This window comes from Eschrichtius robustus, chromosome 1 (genome assembly GCF_028021215.1).
Source record: "Eschrichtius robustus isolate mEscRob2 chromosome 1, mEscRob2.pri, whole genome shotgun sequence".
Lineage (NCBI taxonomy): Eukaryota > Metazoa > Chordata > Mammalia > Artiodactyla > Eschrichtiidae > Eschrichtius > Eschrichtius robustus.
The window spans coordinates 118164670-118179572 of NC_090824.1; the positions used below are offsets into that span (position 1 = coordinate 118164670).

Genomic DNA, 14903 nt, shown 5'->3' on the forward strand with positions numbered 1-14903 from the left:
TTGTTACTTTCAATATTTTTTCTTTGTCTTTAATTTTTGTCAGTTTGATTAATATGTGTCTCAGCATGTTCCTCCTTGGGTTCATCTTGTATGTGATTATCTGCACTTCCTGGTGTTGAATGAGTGTTTACATTCTCATGTTAGGGAAGTTTCAGCTATAATATCTTCAGATATTTTCTCAGACCCTTTCTCTTTCTCTTCTCCTTCTGGGATCCTATAATGTGAATGTTGGTGCATTTAATATTGTCCCTGAGGTCTCTGATACTGTCCTCATTTCTTTTCATTCTTTTTTCTTTGTTCTGTGGCAGTGATTTCCACCATTCTGTCTTGCAGGTCACTTATCTGTTCTTCTGCCTCAGTTATTCTATTGATTCCTTCTTGTGTATTTTTTATTTCAGTTATTGTATTGTTCATCTCTGTTTGTTCTTTAACTCTTCTAGCTCTTTGTTAAACATTTCTTGTATATTTTTGATCTGTGCCTCCATTCTTTTTCCGAGATTTTGGATCGTCCTTACTATCATTACTCTGAATTCTTTTTCTGGTAGATTGCCTGTCTCCTCTTCATTTAGTTGTTCTTGTGGGTTTTTATCTTGTTCCTTCGTTTGCAACATATTTCTCTGTCATTTCATGTTCTAACTTTCTGTGTTTGGGGTCTCCTTTCCACAGGCTGCAGGATCATAGTTCTGCTTGCTTTTGGTGTCTGCTCTCTGGTGGGTGAGGTTGGCCCAGGGGCTTGTGCAAGCTTCCTGGTGGGAGGGACTGGTGCCTGCCGTTTGATGGGTGGAGCTGGACCTTTTCTCTCTGGTGTGCAGGACCGTGTCAAGGGGTGTGTTTTTTGTTTTGTTTTGTTTTGTTTATTTATTTATTTATTTATTTTTGGCTGTGTTGGGTCTTCGTTTCTGTGCAAGGGCTTTCTCTCGTTGCGGCAAGCAGGGGCCACTCTTCATCGCGGTGCGCGGGCCTCTCACTATCGTGGCCTCTCTTGTTGCAGAGCACAGGCTCCAGACACGCAGGCTCAGTAGTTGTGGCTCACGGGCCTAGTTGCTCCGCAGCATGTGGGATCTTCCCAGACCAGGGCTCGAACCCGTGTCCCCTGCATTGGCAGGCAGATTCTCAACCACTGCGACACCAGGGAAGCCCAAGGGGTGTGTTTTGAGGTGGCTGTGAGCTCAGTATGACTTTAGGCAGCCTTTCTTCTGATGGGTGGGGCTGTGTTCCTATCTTGGTGGTTGTTTGGCCTGAGGCTTCCCAGCACTGGAGCCTGCAGGTTGTGGGGTAGGGCTGGGTCATGGCGCCGAAATGTGGACCTTCAGGAGAGCTCACTCTGATCAGTATCCCTGCGGCTTCTGCTGCCAGTGTCCTTGCCCTCACAGTGAGCTATAGTTGACCTTTGCCCCTCCAGGAGACCCTCAAAGACCCCTAGCTAGGTGTAACCATGTTCCTCTGGAGATACTGCTTTATGCTGGGTCCCAGCGCATGTGAGACCTTGTGTGCACCCTCCAAGAGTGGAATCTCTTTTTCCCCCAGCCCTGTGGAGCTCCTGCGCTCAAGCACTGCTGGTGTTGAAGCCCAAATGCTCTGGGCGGTTCTTCTGCCAAATGCCAGACCCTCAGACTATCTTGTAGTGCCATTTTATGTGGGAACGTCCCTGTGTAGCCTGCGTGGTTTAATATTTTTTGGTGTGAGGGCTGTTTTTAGTATGGATGTCTGCCACCTCTCCTCAGTGTATGTTGGCCATTGTCCCCTTTATAGGAGGTGTGACTGATGTTATGGTGACCAGAGCCTGCACTGGATATTGAGCAGAGCCTCCCCTTTGCACTGTGATTGTCACTGCTGTGTCAGAAGTGGGGTCTGCTCCATAGTTGTTGGATTAGAGACCCCAGATCTGTTTCTTAGCTGTGTTTCTGGTCTGTGGTGTGAGGTTGAAGGGATTGGAGCACTCACATTGGGAGGGAAGCCACTGAGTATTCCCCCTCTGGAGCTATTCACCTTGGTGTGCTCTGTTATGTCACCTTTCACCTGTTGTTCAAGCTGTCATATTACACCGTTGTTGGCACTGCTCTCGGCTCCACCTTAACTGTGGGTATGCCGGCAGTTGGCCTGGTGTCTCTCAGACGTTGTTTTCACCAGGCCACCAGTGTAGATCCACTGAAGTCAGGTCCCAGGATTGCAGTAATCATGGATCTGGACCCTCTGTGGGTGCTATGGGGGCAACTCAGACTCTGGCCTGCCCAACCCCCATGTGTATGTGCCTGCATAGTCTACGGCTGCTAAAGGTAGACCCATCTTGGCTGCAGGAGCACTCGTCGTCCATTTAGATGTTCCATAGCCACTGAGTTTACAAAGTCAGTCACAGTGGTGTCAGTTTATGGTTTGCCCAGCTGTAATGAGAGATTTCAGCTTTTCTTCCTTAGCTGCATGGCCCCTGGGGCTCAGCTGTGGTTTCAGCCCCACCTCTGCATGTGGGCCACCCACAGGGGTCTGTTTCCGAGGCTGCCCTGGAGTACACGAGTCTGCCCTGGTGAGGAGGGGCATGGAGGTGGTGGCGGCCGGGGTCACTGGAGCCCTGGTGGGGACGGGGCATACGGGGGATCCGGCGGCTGCAGGCTCAAGAGAGCCAGCCCCAGCGGGGGCCCTTCCTAGTGCATGGGGAGGCAGGGGCTGGCACGTGGGGAGAGAGGCTGCAAATGGCCCCGCCCCTTGTGTGTCACTCAACAGTGGCTCTTTGCTTCTGTGGCGGTCTGCACTTCTTCCACAAGCATTCCCAGTTGTGGATTTCCTCACTCCTGTCCTCTCAGGCTGCCTCCTCGCAGCCAACAGCAGTCCTCTCCCCAAATTTGCTTTTCAAACCCCACATTCCAGCACCCAACCCCCGTCCACACCAGTAGACACATGTCTCAGGCAGGCAGGGCTGTGGCATGGACCCTGTCTGTAGGTCTCACTCTGTCCTTCCTGCCACAGATCGGTTGCTGTGCTCTCCTCTGATAGCCCCCAAGGCTCCCCTTCTGTCCCATCTGATCTCCTCGCCAGTGAGGAGGCTTCCCTGGATGTGATAACCTGTTCTTTCCTTCAGCAGCCCCCCTCTCAGGGGCGCAGGTCCTGTCCCACTTCCTCTCCTCTTCCTTTTCTCTTCTTCTTTCTTTCATCCTACCTGGTTATGTGGGGATCTTTCTTGTCCTTTTAGGTGTCTGAGCTCTTCTGCTAGTGTTCAGCTGGTGCTCTGTGAGAATCTTTCCATTTGTAAATGTATTCTTGATGCATTTGTGGGTATAGATGAACTCCACGTCCTCCTACTCCTCCATCATCTTGACTCTCTTTTGTCATCTTTTTACTTTTAATCTGTCTCTATACTGAAAATGGGTCTGTTATAGAACCCATATAATTGGTTTTTGCTTCTCTATCCACTCTGACAGTCTTTGTCTTTTACTGGAATGTTCAGTCCATTTACATTAATGCAGTTTTTGATGTTTGGATTTAAACCTACTATCTTCCTATTTGTTTCCTATTTTTCCCAACTGTTAACTTTGTTACTTTTTCCTCCTTTGAATTGAATATTTTTTAGTATTCCATTTTTTCCCTCCACTATTAGCTGTATCTAGTCTTAGATTTAAGGTTTACAATATACATATTTAACATATCACAGTCTACCTTCAAATCATGTTATACTGTTTCATGTATAACACTCTCATACTCCATCTGCTTCTTTTGTGGTCATACCTTTATTTTTAAAGGTCATACATCACACAATATTTTTTTCTTTAAACAGTTATATTTTGAAGAGATGAAGATATTTGCCATTTCTTGTATTCTTCATTCTTTAGATCTGTTTTCCATACTTCTGCTTGATATAACTACCCTTTCAATTTTTGTGGTACCAGTTTGCTAGTCACTAATTCTCTGTTTTTGTTTCTCTGGAAAAGAGTATTTTCCATACTTAAAAAGACCTTTTTATTTTGAAATGATTATCAATTCACATGAAGTTGCAAAAATAGTACCTCTAGAGAGGTCCTGTGTATCCTTCAGTTTCCCTCAATGGTAACATCTAACATAACTACAGTCTAGTATTAAAACCAGGAAACTGACATTGGTACAATCCACAGACATTATTCAGATTTCACCAGTTTTGTATGCACTCATGTGTTTTTGAGTCCTTAATTTTTGAAGGGTATTTTTCACTAGGTATAGAATTGTCAATTGACTGTTTCTGCTTTTTGTTTTCTTTTGTTAGTTTAAAGATGTCCTCCCTTTGTCTTCTGTGTTGTATAGTTTCTGACTAAAAGTCCACAGTAATTCTTCTCTTTCTACTTTTGTATGTAATGTGTCTTTTTTCTCTGCTTTTAAGACATTCTCTTTGTTAGTGGTTTTCAGCAATTTCATAATGATGTGCTTTCTCAGTTTTGTGTGGGGAGTGTATTTATTCTGCCTGAAGTTTGTTGAGCTTTTTGAATCTGTGGGTTTATCATTTTCATCAAATTTGGAAAATTTTGGTCATTATTTCTTCAAATATTTTTCCTATACTCCCTATCTCCCTCCCCCACCTGAGAGTCCAATTATACTTCTGTTAGAATACTTGATATTTTCACATTGATAATATCAGTGATATTAGGTTACTGATGAGCTGTTTTCAGCCTTTTTTCTTATGTTCTTTATTTGGATAGATTCTACTGCTATGTCTTCAGTAGGTTACTGATCTTTTCTTTGTAGTGTCTAGTATGCCCCTATTCTTAAGCAGAGAGATGTTCATTTTGATATATTATACATCTATAGAAGTTGCATTTGATTCTCCTTTATAGCTTCAGCTTATTTTCTCATTATATTAATGTTTTGCTTTAATCATTTATGTGTAATTAAAATAGCTGTTTTGACAGCCTTGTTCACTGTACCCATTATATTTCTCATTTATGGGTTTGTTTCTGTTGGCTGATTCTTTTTCTCCTGGATATCGGTTACATTTTCCTGCTTCTTGGCTTGGTTAGTGATTTTTTACCAGATGCTAGACACTGTGAATATTATATTGTTGAGTGTTTCTCTTTAGTGTGCTTTTTGAGGACAGTGTTGTATTTTGACAGGTAGTTATTTGCCAGTTTAATCACTTTGAGACCTGTTTTTAAGTTTTGCTAGAGTGTGTCTAGAGCAGCCTTCAGGAATAGTTCAGCTCTACCCTTAAGTCTTCCCCTAAAGAGACCTTTCAGGATCTCCACCGAATGTCCCTGATGATCACTGAGGATTGTCATTCTGGGTGGTTAGACCTCAGATGTCTTCCTGCCCTGTGTGAGCTATGGGAATTGTTCTATTTACAGCTCCCTAATTGTGCTTTGTCTGGCCTTCTTGAATTTTCATGTATTTAGATGTAGCCTAACAGACTCAAGGGATTTCCTGTGTAGATTCGTGAAGCTCTCTCCTAGTGTAGTTCCTTCTTACTTGAACCTTCACACAAATTCCCAGCTGCCTCTGTCTCCTCCAGCTGTGTTCTGTTTCCTCAACTCAGTGGACCTCTGGGCTCTGTTTGTATTTTCTCTTCCCTGTAGCCTCAATGTGGATATTGCCTCCCAGAAGAATGCTGGGGTGATTGTAGGACTTATTTGTTTCCCTTTTCTCAGGAATCACAACCCTACTGTTTTCCAGTATTTCTAAACAGTTATTAAACATATCTTAATCATTTTTTCTAGTTGTTTACAGTGCATTTTTGTGTTACGTGTTTATTATTTCTTCATGGCCGGAAGACTTAATCTCACTTTTGTTTTGTTTTTTGGTCAGTTAAAGTTATTGCTGCACTCCACAAGTTTCTTTGACCATGGATTTGTCATATTAACACTCTTATTAACATCAGTAACTCACCTTTTTAAAAAAAATGTCTGCCCTCTTGTTATCTTGCTCCAGGTAAAATTGATCTCTGTGTCATTTCCTAAAGCTGCTTTGTTCTTTTCTGCTTTCATAGTAAAAACTCTTCAAAAGCATTTTCTCACCTTCTTCATTTCCTTATATTGTAAAGAAAGCTTTTTTCATTTTTGCCTGTATTTATCCTGCAAAATCATGATATTAATGTACCTTATCTTTGTTTAATATTGTATATCTATCATATACATATAAGAGTTGTATATTCTCATTTTTATATATTTTATTACATAGCTCTACCCCTTCCCCCATATTCTTTATTTCCTTCTTCTCCAGCTTAGGTTCCATGGTACACAACTTAATTATCCATTGAATATATTCTTAATTTCCCTGCCAATGTAGTGTGTGGCAAAACCCAACCTAATTTCCCCCATACTGCTTGTCTATATGGCTGGACAAAAATACACAGCCAAGTGGATTGGTCCTACTTTAACTTATTTACAAATATCAAGTGTAATGCTATTTTCCTCTCGTACTTTCTGAGAAGGTAGTCCCCTCTCCCACTTTCAGAGGTGATTATTAAACAGGTTATTTTTTCTCCTCATGTTTCCAATACCTCTTCCAACATTACCATTCTCAGTTCACAACTTCCCCCTATTTTACTAAGAAAACAGTAAATTTTACGTCAATCTCTTGGCCTTTGTACCCATCTACTCTTCTTTCCCCATCATTACCATGGATTACTATCTCTTCTGTCTAAAGCTGATCACCTCACTGTGCACTGGATCCCATAGTCTGTCTTACTCAAGGACTTTGCTCCTACAATTATCCTGTTTTCCATTCTCTTGCAAAAATCAAATTTACTCTATCTATGAAATTATTTGCATTAGCATACAAACATGCCATAGGATCTCCAATATATATATATTTTAAAACCTCCATAGATCTCATATGTACCTCTGGCCCTGTATCATTACTGTCCTTTATAGCAAAGCTTCTTAAAATAGTTGCCTCTACTCAATTTTTCTATTCCTCATTTGCCATTCTCTTGAAACTACAACATTTAGGCTTCTGTCTCTACTCTGCCTCTGAAACCATTCTTAACAAGGTCACTAGTAATCCACATTGCCAAGTCTAGTCAGTTATTATTCCTCATAGTAATTTATATCTCAGCAATATTTGAAATAGTTGATTTCTCCCTCCTTGAAACACTTGATTTGGCTTCTGGAGCATCACACTCGTAATTTTCTTCCTTGTTTTCCTGACCTTTCTATGTTGGAGTGTCCAAGGCTCAGTCCTTGGCTCTCTTCTGTCTACATCCAATTCTGAGGTGCACTCATTCATTTCCATGGTTTTACGTACCATCAATATGTTGATCACTCTCACATTTCTACTTCTTGCTCAGATCTTTCTTTGAGCTCCAGACTCTTATTAACATCTTGCTTCCCACTTGATATCAGTACTTGGTATGTTAAACATCCTGTCTCCTAAAGGGGGAGCTCTTGCTTCCCTGCTCTCTGCAGACCTTCTCCTTTTCTCCCTCTCAGTAAAAACATTGAGTTATTTAGGCCAAAATCCAAGAGTCATCTTGATCCTTTTCTTTCCTCACACCATCATCCAATCCATCAACAAGTCCTGCCAATTCTGTCTTCAAAATACATGGAATTAACTACTTGTCAAAAACTCATTACTCCTACCCAAGCCCAAGCTACTGTGTTTCACTTATACTATTCTAATGACCTCCTAGATTTCCTACACTCAGTAGCAATACCACAGTATCTAGAGTACAGTTGACCCTTGAACAGCTTGGGGTCTAGGGGCGCCGATCCTCTGAACAATCTAAAATCCCCATATAATTTATAGTCGGCCCTCTGTATCCCCAGTTCCTATGTACCTGTGGTTCCACATCTGCAGATTCAACCAACTGTGGATCGTGTATTACTGTAGTATTTACTATTGAAAAATTTCTGCATGTAAGTGGACCCACATAGTTGAAACCCATGTTGGGTCAACTGCAATCCTTAAAAAAACTTAGGATAACACACACACACACACACACACACACACACTGACTAAAAACCCTCCAAAGACTTCCCATGTCATTCAGAATAAAATCCAAACTATGAGGTAGGGTTTACAAGGTCCGCCTAAGGTCACCCTGGGTGTTTCTGCAATTTCGAGACCTAACACTGCCTGTGTCACTGAGCTGAAGCCACACTGACCACATAGGTGATCTTTGAATATACTAAATGCATTCCAGCCTCAGGGTCTTTGTCTTCTTTGTTCCTCCAGATCTATACATGAATCATTCCCTCATTTGGAAGCCTTTCCCTAACCACTGTATTTTAAATAATTATGTCCCTCCCCCATTGCTCTGTCCTCTTTTTTTTTCCTTCTTCCTTTTTTTTGGAGTGGGTGGTGGTGCTGCACTGCACGGCTTGTGGGATCTTAGTTCCCTGACTAGGGATCGAACCAAGCCCAGCAGTGGAAGCACGGAGTCCTAACCACTGGACCACCAGGGAATTCCCTACTCAGTTCTCGCACCCTTTCTTATTCTTCATAGCCTTTATCACTGTCATATGTTACATACGAGTGTGTATGTATGTATGTGTTTATCATCTGTCTCTTCCTCTAGAGTGCAAGCTTTACTAGAGGAGAACTTTGGTTAATTGTCATGTGCCCATCATGTAGAATAGTACCTGGCAACGTAGTAAGTGCCCGATAAATGTGTTGAATAAGTAAAACCTATTAGGCATAGATATTACTACTCCCAATTTCAGATGTAGAAACTGAATCTACCACAGCTGGCAGGTTTTTTGATTCCAAATTTATTGCTTTTTGAACCTCAGCCACTTGTTTCTAGAACCTTATCTGATCGTTTATTTGTCCTCATCTGATTTCTCCTCATCAGAAATACTGTGGTTGTTTTTGTTACTCTTTAAGCATTTGCTACATTTGTTTTGTACTGTTACTGATGCATACCTCTTTCTTGCACTGTCCCAGTACCTTATGAATGCTTTGAAAATTATGAGAGAATCACAAATTATTTCTTCTTAGATCTCTTAGTATTTGAGTTTTAAACTTAGACTTGATTTTCTTTAAGCTATCCAGCTTTTTCTTTTAAAACTAATGTGAAATTCAGGATTTGAGATTTTTCATAAAAATTTTCTCCAGCAACCTGTAAACTTCTTTATTTGGGAGGTAATAATAGATTTGCTTTAGGAGAGAGTTTTCATCCTAAAAATACTCAGTATTGGTATCTTGTCTGCACTTTGTAAAAAGTACTTAAGTATGATTGAAAACAGAAGTGTTTTCAAGTTTTTGATAAGATTATCCCTTTCTTAATGGATTTTCTCGTATAGGAAAATTTTATTTCCTACTTTACTATTCTTCTGACTATCCTTTTTCTTTTTCACTTTTCCCAAGAAGTGGGGCAATATTGATTCAGCAGTAGAGGAACATCATGTGGTAAAGAAAGGTTTTCGTTTTTCTGTGAATTAGGTTACAGAGTCACTAGCAGGAAAGAGAAGGGCAAAGATTCATTTCCACATTCTTATGAGAAGAGGCTGAAATGAGGCAGCAAGAATTGTGCCTTGGTAGCTAATGAGAGTCTCTGCCTCTTCCGTGTGAACAGTGAGAGAAATCAGGCTGCTCTTAGTGTAGCTACCACCCACGAAGCTGTGAAGAAGGCTGGTGAGAGCAGATGGTATCCAGGCACAGTTTGATTTGTGTAGAAACCTGCATAAAGAGCAGCATGTGTTTTGTTTTGTTTTGTTTTCCCCTTAATTACTCAGAGCCAGGGAGATCAGTGTTCAAATAAAACATAGTGATACAGCCAGGAGAAAAAATTGTAAAAGAAGAAAACAGACAACTACGTTGGTAACTGCATCATTTCAATTCCATGATATTTACTGAGAGTGTCTGCTTTGTATAATGCTCTGTACCAGGCATTGTAAGACATGCAAAGAAGAGTGAGTTAAGTATTAAAAAATAAATTCAGTTCAGTAAACATGTCATTAGTGCCTTTTATATGCTGCTGAAGTGCTGGGAATGTAGAAATTAAAGTAGTTCTATCCTTAAGGAGCTTACAATATAGTGGGGGAAATGAAGTAAATGGATAGTTTCAGCTGCACACAAGCAGGTTCTATGATATACGTATATCAAGATGCTATAGAAGCTCTGAAGAAAGGGTACTTAATTCACCCTGGGAGTATAGTGAGGAAGACAGGGCGGGAAGGCTTCTGGGAGAAGGTAAAACCCTAGTGTACAGCCCTGAGTCTTGAAGGATGAATAGTTGTTAGCCAGGTAAAAATGAGGGGTAGGGAGAGATCAGGGCACAAGGAAGAGTATGAGCAAAGGGTCGGAGGCAAGAAATATCATGGCTGTTTGGGTGAGATCCAAGCAAGTACTGCTCTTGTAGCTGAAGGTAACATTTGTGGGAGAAGATGAGATTATGGTACCAGATTGTGATGGAGTTTGGAGCTTATCCTATATGTTCATGTTCCTTCCTGTGTGGCCTGTAGACTCTGCAACAGCAACTCTTAGAATATTTGCAGAAATGCAGGTCTAAACCCACACCAAGATATGGAAAATATCCGTAGAATCTGTTGTTTTTGCTCAGAATTGGGATTTTCCTATATGGCTAATGTACAACAGAATGCTCTGTATTTAACAAATATTTTTTTAAGTGATATATTTCATCAGGTTTACACAAACACAGTATTTATGAGAGAATTTATGTCTTACATTGGTGTTTTGGGAGGTTCCCAAGAGAAGAACTATGATTATAAAATGTCATTTATAAAGTAAATGTAGAAGACATGTATACTGACTCTTGAGATCAATGAAAAGGCAGAAAATTCCAAACAAAAAACAACTTGGAAGCCTAATTTGTGACTACATCTTTAAGGATATATTTTCCTAAAACCAATTCAGAGTGAGAATTCCCTGAGACCTCTGTCACTCAGTGTTCAGTCTCTGGCCCTGTGTGTGTGTATACAGTTTAGGAGAAAGCAAGGAATATGGAAATGGAAAATGTTTCAGAATAATAGAAGGAACTTATGATATGTTTATAAATATTCTACATATCTCTCTTACTGTACAGGAATTAGAGAATAAAAGAAGACTACAAAAACAAGCTGCCGCTAGTCAAAGTGCCATGGAAGTTCGCTTGAATAGAGCTCTAGAAGAAGCAGAAAAGTATAAACTGGAGTTAAATAAACTAAAGCAAAATAACAAGGTATGGAAAAACTGAATAATTTGGGTAGTGATCACCTTTGGTATCTTTCTCTTTTATGCAAGACTCAAAAGTGATAGTTTTTAAATTATAATTCTTGATGTCACGGTGAACACACCTCTTTTCAGAAGAAATACCCTTATTAGCAATATGTACATTTCCAATAAGTTAGAATTATATTGCTTGGACTAGTGCCATACTTGGGTGATAGCACAATTCTGGAGAATTCATTCATTTTTTTCATCCAACAGATCTTTATTGTGTGCCCATCTTATATGCCAGACACCTTTCTAATCTCTGGGAATAAATAAATGGTGGAAAAAACTCTGTTTTGAATCTCAAGCCTGTTCTATCCCTCTCTGAACCTCAATTTTCTAATATATAATGCAAGGGGCTATTTTACAGGGCAGTGGTTCTCAAACTTGAGCACATATCAGAATCACCTGGAAGGTTTATTTAAACATAGATTCCTGGGTCCCACCCACAGATTATCTTATTCAGTAGATTTGGGGTGAGACGTGAGAATGTGCAGGTTTTTTTGTTTTTTGTTTTTTTAAATTTTTATTGGAGTGTAGTTGATTTACAATGTTGTGTTAGTTTCTGCTGTACAGCGAAGTGAATCAGTTATACATATATATATACCCATTCTTTTTTAGATTCTCTTCCCATATAGGCCATTACAGAGAATTGAGTAGAGTTCCCTGTGCTATACAGTAGTGTGTGTATGTCAATTCCAATCTTCCAGTTTATCCCTCCCCCCTTACCCTCTGGTAACCATGTTTGTTTTCTAGATCTGTGACTCTATTTCTGTTTTGTAGATAAGTTCATTTGTACCCTTTTCTTAGATTCCACATATAAGCAATATCATATGATATTTGTCTTTCTCTGTTTGACTTACTTCACTCACTATGATGATCTCTAGGTCCATCTATGTTGCTGCAAATGGCACTATATTGTTCTTTTTTATGGCTGAGTAATATTCCATTGTGTGTGTGTGTGTGTGTGTGTGTGTGTGTGTGTGTGTACACATATATATATATATATATACACACCACATCTTCTTTATCCATTCCGCTGTTGATGGACATTTAGGTTACTTCCATGTCCTGGCTATTGTAAATAGTGCTGCAATGAACATTGGGGTGCATGTAACTTTTCGAAATATGATTTTCTCCAGATATGTGCCCAGGAGTGGGATTGCTGGATCATATAGTACCTCAATTTTTAGTTTCTTAAGGAACCTCCATACTGTTCTCCATAGTGGCTGTACCAATTTACACTACCACCAATGACGTAGGAGGGTTCCCTTTTCTCCACACCCTCTCCAACATTTATTGTTGTTGTTTTTTTTTTTAACATCTTTATTGGAGTATAATTGCTTTACAATGGTGTGTTAGTTTCTGCTTTATAACAAAGTGAATCAGTTATACATATACATATGTTCCCATATCTCTTCCTTCTTGCATCTCCCTCCCTCCCACCCTCCTTATCCCACCCCTCTACATGGTCACAAACCACCGAGCTGACCTCCCTGTGCTATGCGGCTGCTTCCCACTAGCTATCTATTTTACGTTTGCTAGTGTATATATGTCCATGCCACTCTCTCACTTTGTCCCAGATTACCCTTCCCCCTCCCCATATCCTCAAGTCCATTCTCTACTAGGTCTGCATCTTTATTCCCATCTTGCCCCTAGGTTCTTCTGACCATTTTCTTATTTTTTTTCTTTAGATTCCATATATATGTGTTAGCATATGGTATTTGTTTTTCTCTTTCTGACTTACTTCACTCTGTATGACAGACTCTAGGTCCATCCACCTCACTACAAATAACTCAATTTCCTTTCTTTTTATGGCAGAGTAACATTCAATTGTATATATGTGCCACATCTTCTTTATCCATTCATCTGTTGATGGACACTTAGGTTGCTTCCATGTCCTGGCTATTGTAAATAGAGCTGCAATGAACATTTTGGTACATGACTCTTTTTGAATTATGGTTTTCTCAGCGTATATGCCCAGTAGTGGGATTGCTGGGTCATATGGTAGTTCTATTTTTACTTTTTTAAGGAACCTCCATACTGTTCTCCATAGTGGCTATATCAATTTACATTCCCACCAACAGTGCAAGAGGGTTCCCTTTTCTCCACACTCTCTCCAGCATTTATTGTTTGTAGATTTTTTGATGATGACCATTCTGATGGGTGTGAGATGATATCTCATTGTAGTTTTGATTTGCATTTCTCTAATGATTAATGATGTTGAGCATTCTTTCACGTGTTTGTTGGCAATCTGTATATCTTCTTTGGAGAAATGTCTATTTAGGTCTTCTGCCCATTTTTGGATTGGGTTGTTTGTTTTTTTAATATTGAGCTGCATGAGTTGCTGTATGTTTTGGAGATTAATCCTTTGTCAGTTGCTTCATTTGCAAATACTTTCTCCCATTCTGAGGGTTGTCTTTTCGTCTTGTTTATGGTTTCCTTTGCTGTACAAAAGCTTTTAAGTTTCATTACGTCCTATTTGTTTATTTTTGTTTTTATTTCCATTTCTCTAGGAGGTGGGTCAAAAAGGATCTTGCGGTGATTTATGTCATAGAGTGTTCTGCCTATGTTTTCCTCTAAGAGTTTGATAGTGTCTGGCCTTACATTTAGGTCTTTAATCCATTTTGAGTTTATTTTTGTGTATGGTGTTAGGGAGTGTTCTAATTTCATACTTTTACATGTAGCTGTCCAGTTTTCCCAGCACCACTTACTGCAGAGGCTGTCTTTTCTCCACTGTATATTCTTGCCTCCTTTATCAAAGATAAGGTGACCATATGTGCATGGGTTTATCTCTGGGCTTTCTATCCTGTTCCATTGATCTATATTTCTGTTTTTGTGCCAGTACCATACTGTCTTGATTACTGTAGCTTTGTAGTATAGTCTGAAGTCAGGGAGCCTGATTCCTCCAGCTCCATTTTTCATTCTCAAGATTGCTTTGGCTATTCGGGATCTTTTGTGTTTCCATACAAATTGTGAAATTTTTTGTTCCAGTTCTGTGAAAAATGCCAGTGGTAGTTTGATAAGGATTGCATTGAATCTGTAGATTGCTTTGGGTAGTAGAGTCATTTTCACAATGTTGATTCTTCCAATCCAAGAACATGGTATATCTCTCCATCTATTTCTATCATCTTTAATTTCTTTCATCAGTGTCTTATAATTTTCTGCATACAGGTCTTTTGTCTCCTTAGGTAGGTTTATTCCTAGATATTTTATTCTTTTTGTTGCAGTGGTAAATGGAAGTGTTTTCTTAATTTCACTTTCAAATTTTTCATCATTAGTGTATAGGATTGCAAGAGATTTCTGTGCATTAATTTTGTATCATGCTACTATACCAAATTCATTGATTAGCTCTAGTAGTTTTCTGGTAGCATCTTTAGGATTCTCAATGTATAGTATCATGTCATCTGCAAACAGTGACAGCTTTACTTCTTCTTTTCCGATTTGGATTCCTTTTATTTCTTTTTCTTCTCTGATTGCTGTGGCTAAAACTTCCAAAACTATGTTGAATAATAGTGGTGAGAGTGGGCAACCTTGTCTTGTTCCTGATCTTAGTGGAAATGGTTTCAGTTTTTCACCATTGAGGACAATATTGGCTGTGGGTTTGTCATATATGGCTTTTATTATGTTGAGGAAAGTTCCCTCTATGCCTACTTTCTGGAGGGTTTTTATCATAAATGGGTGTTGAATTTTGTCGAAGGCTTTCTCTGCATCTATTGAGATGATCATATGGTTTTTCTCCTTCAATTTGTTAATATGGTGTATCACGTTGATTGATTTGCGTATATTGAAGAATC

At 39.7% G+C, this 14903-nt stretch overlaps 1 protein-coding gene across 6 annotated transcripts in view; it reads left to right on the top strand.

Moving 5' to 3' along the window:
- TEX9 (testis expressed 9) overlaps positions 1-14903 on the top strand; it is a 227406-nt gene that overhangs the window by 181570 nt on the left and 30933 nt on the right. For all 6 annotated transcript variants that reach the window (XM_068552083.1, XM_068552103.1, XM_068552111.1 and 3 more), the window contains one exon: positions 10940-11074. In XM_068552083.1, the coding sequence (XP_068408184.1) occupies positions 10940-11074 (135 nt within the window). The remainder of the gene's footprint in view (positions 1-10939; positions 11075-14903) is intronic.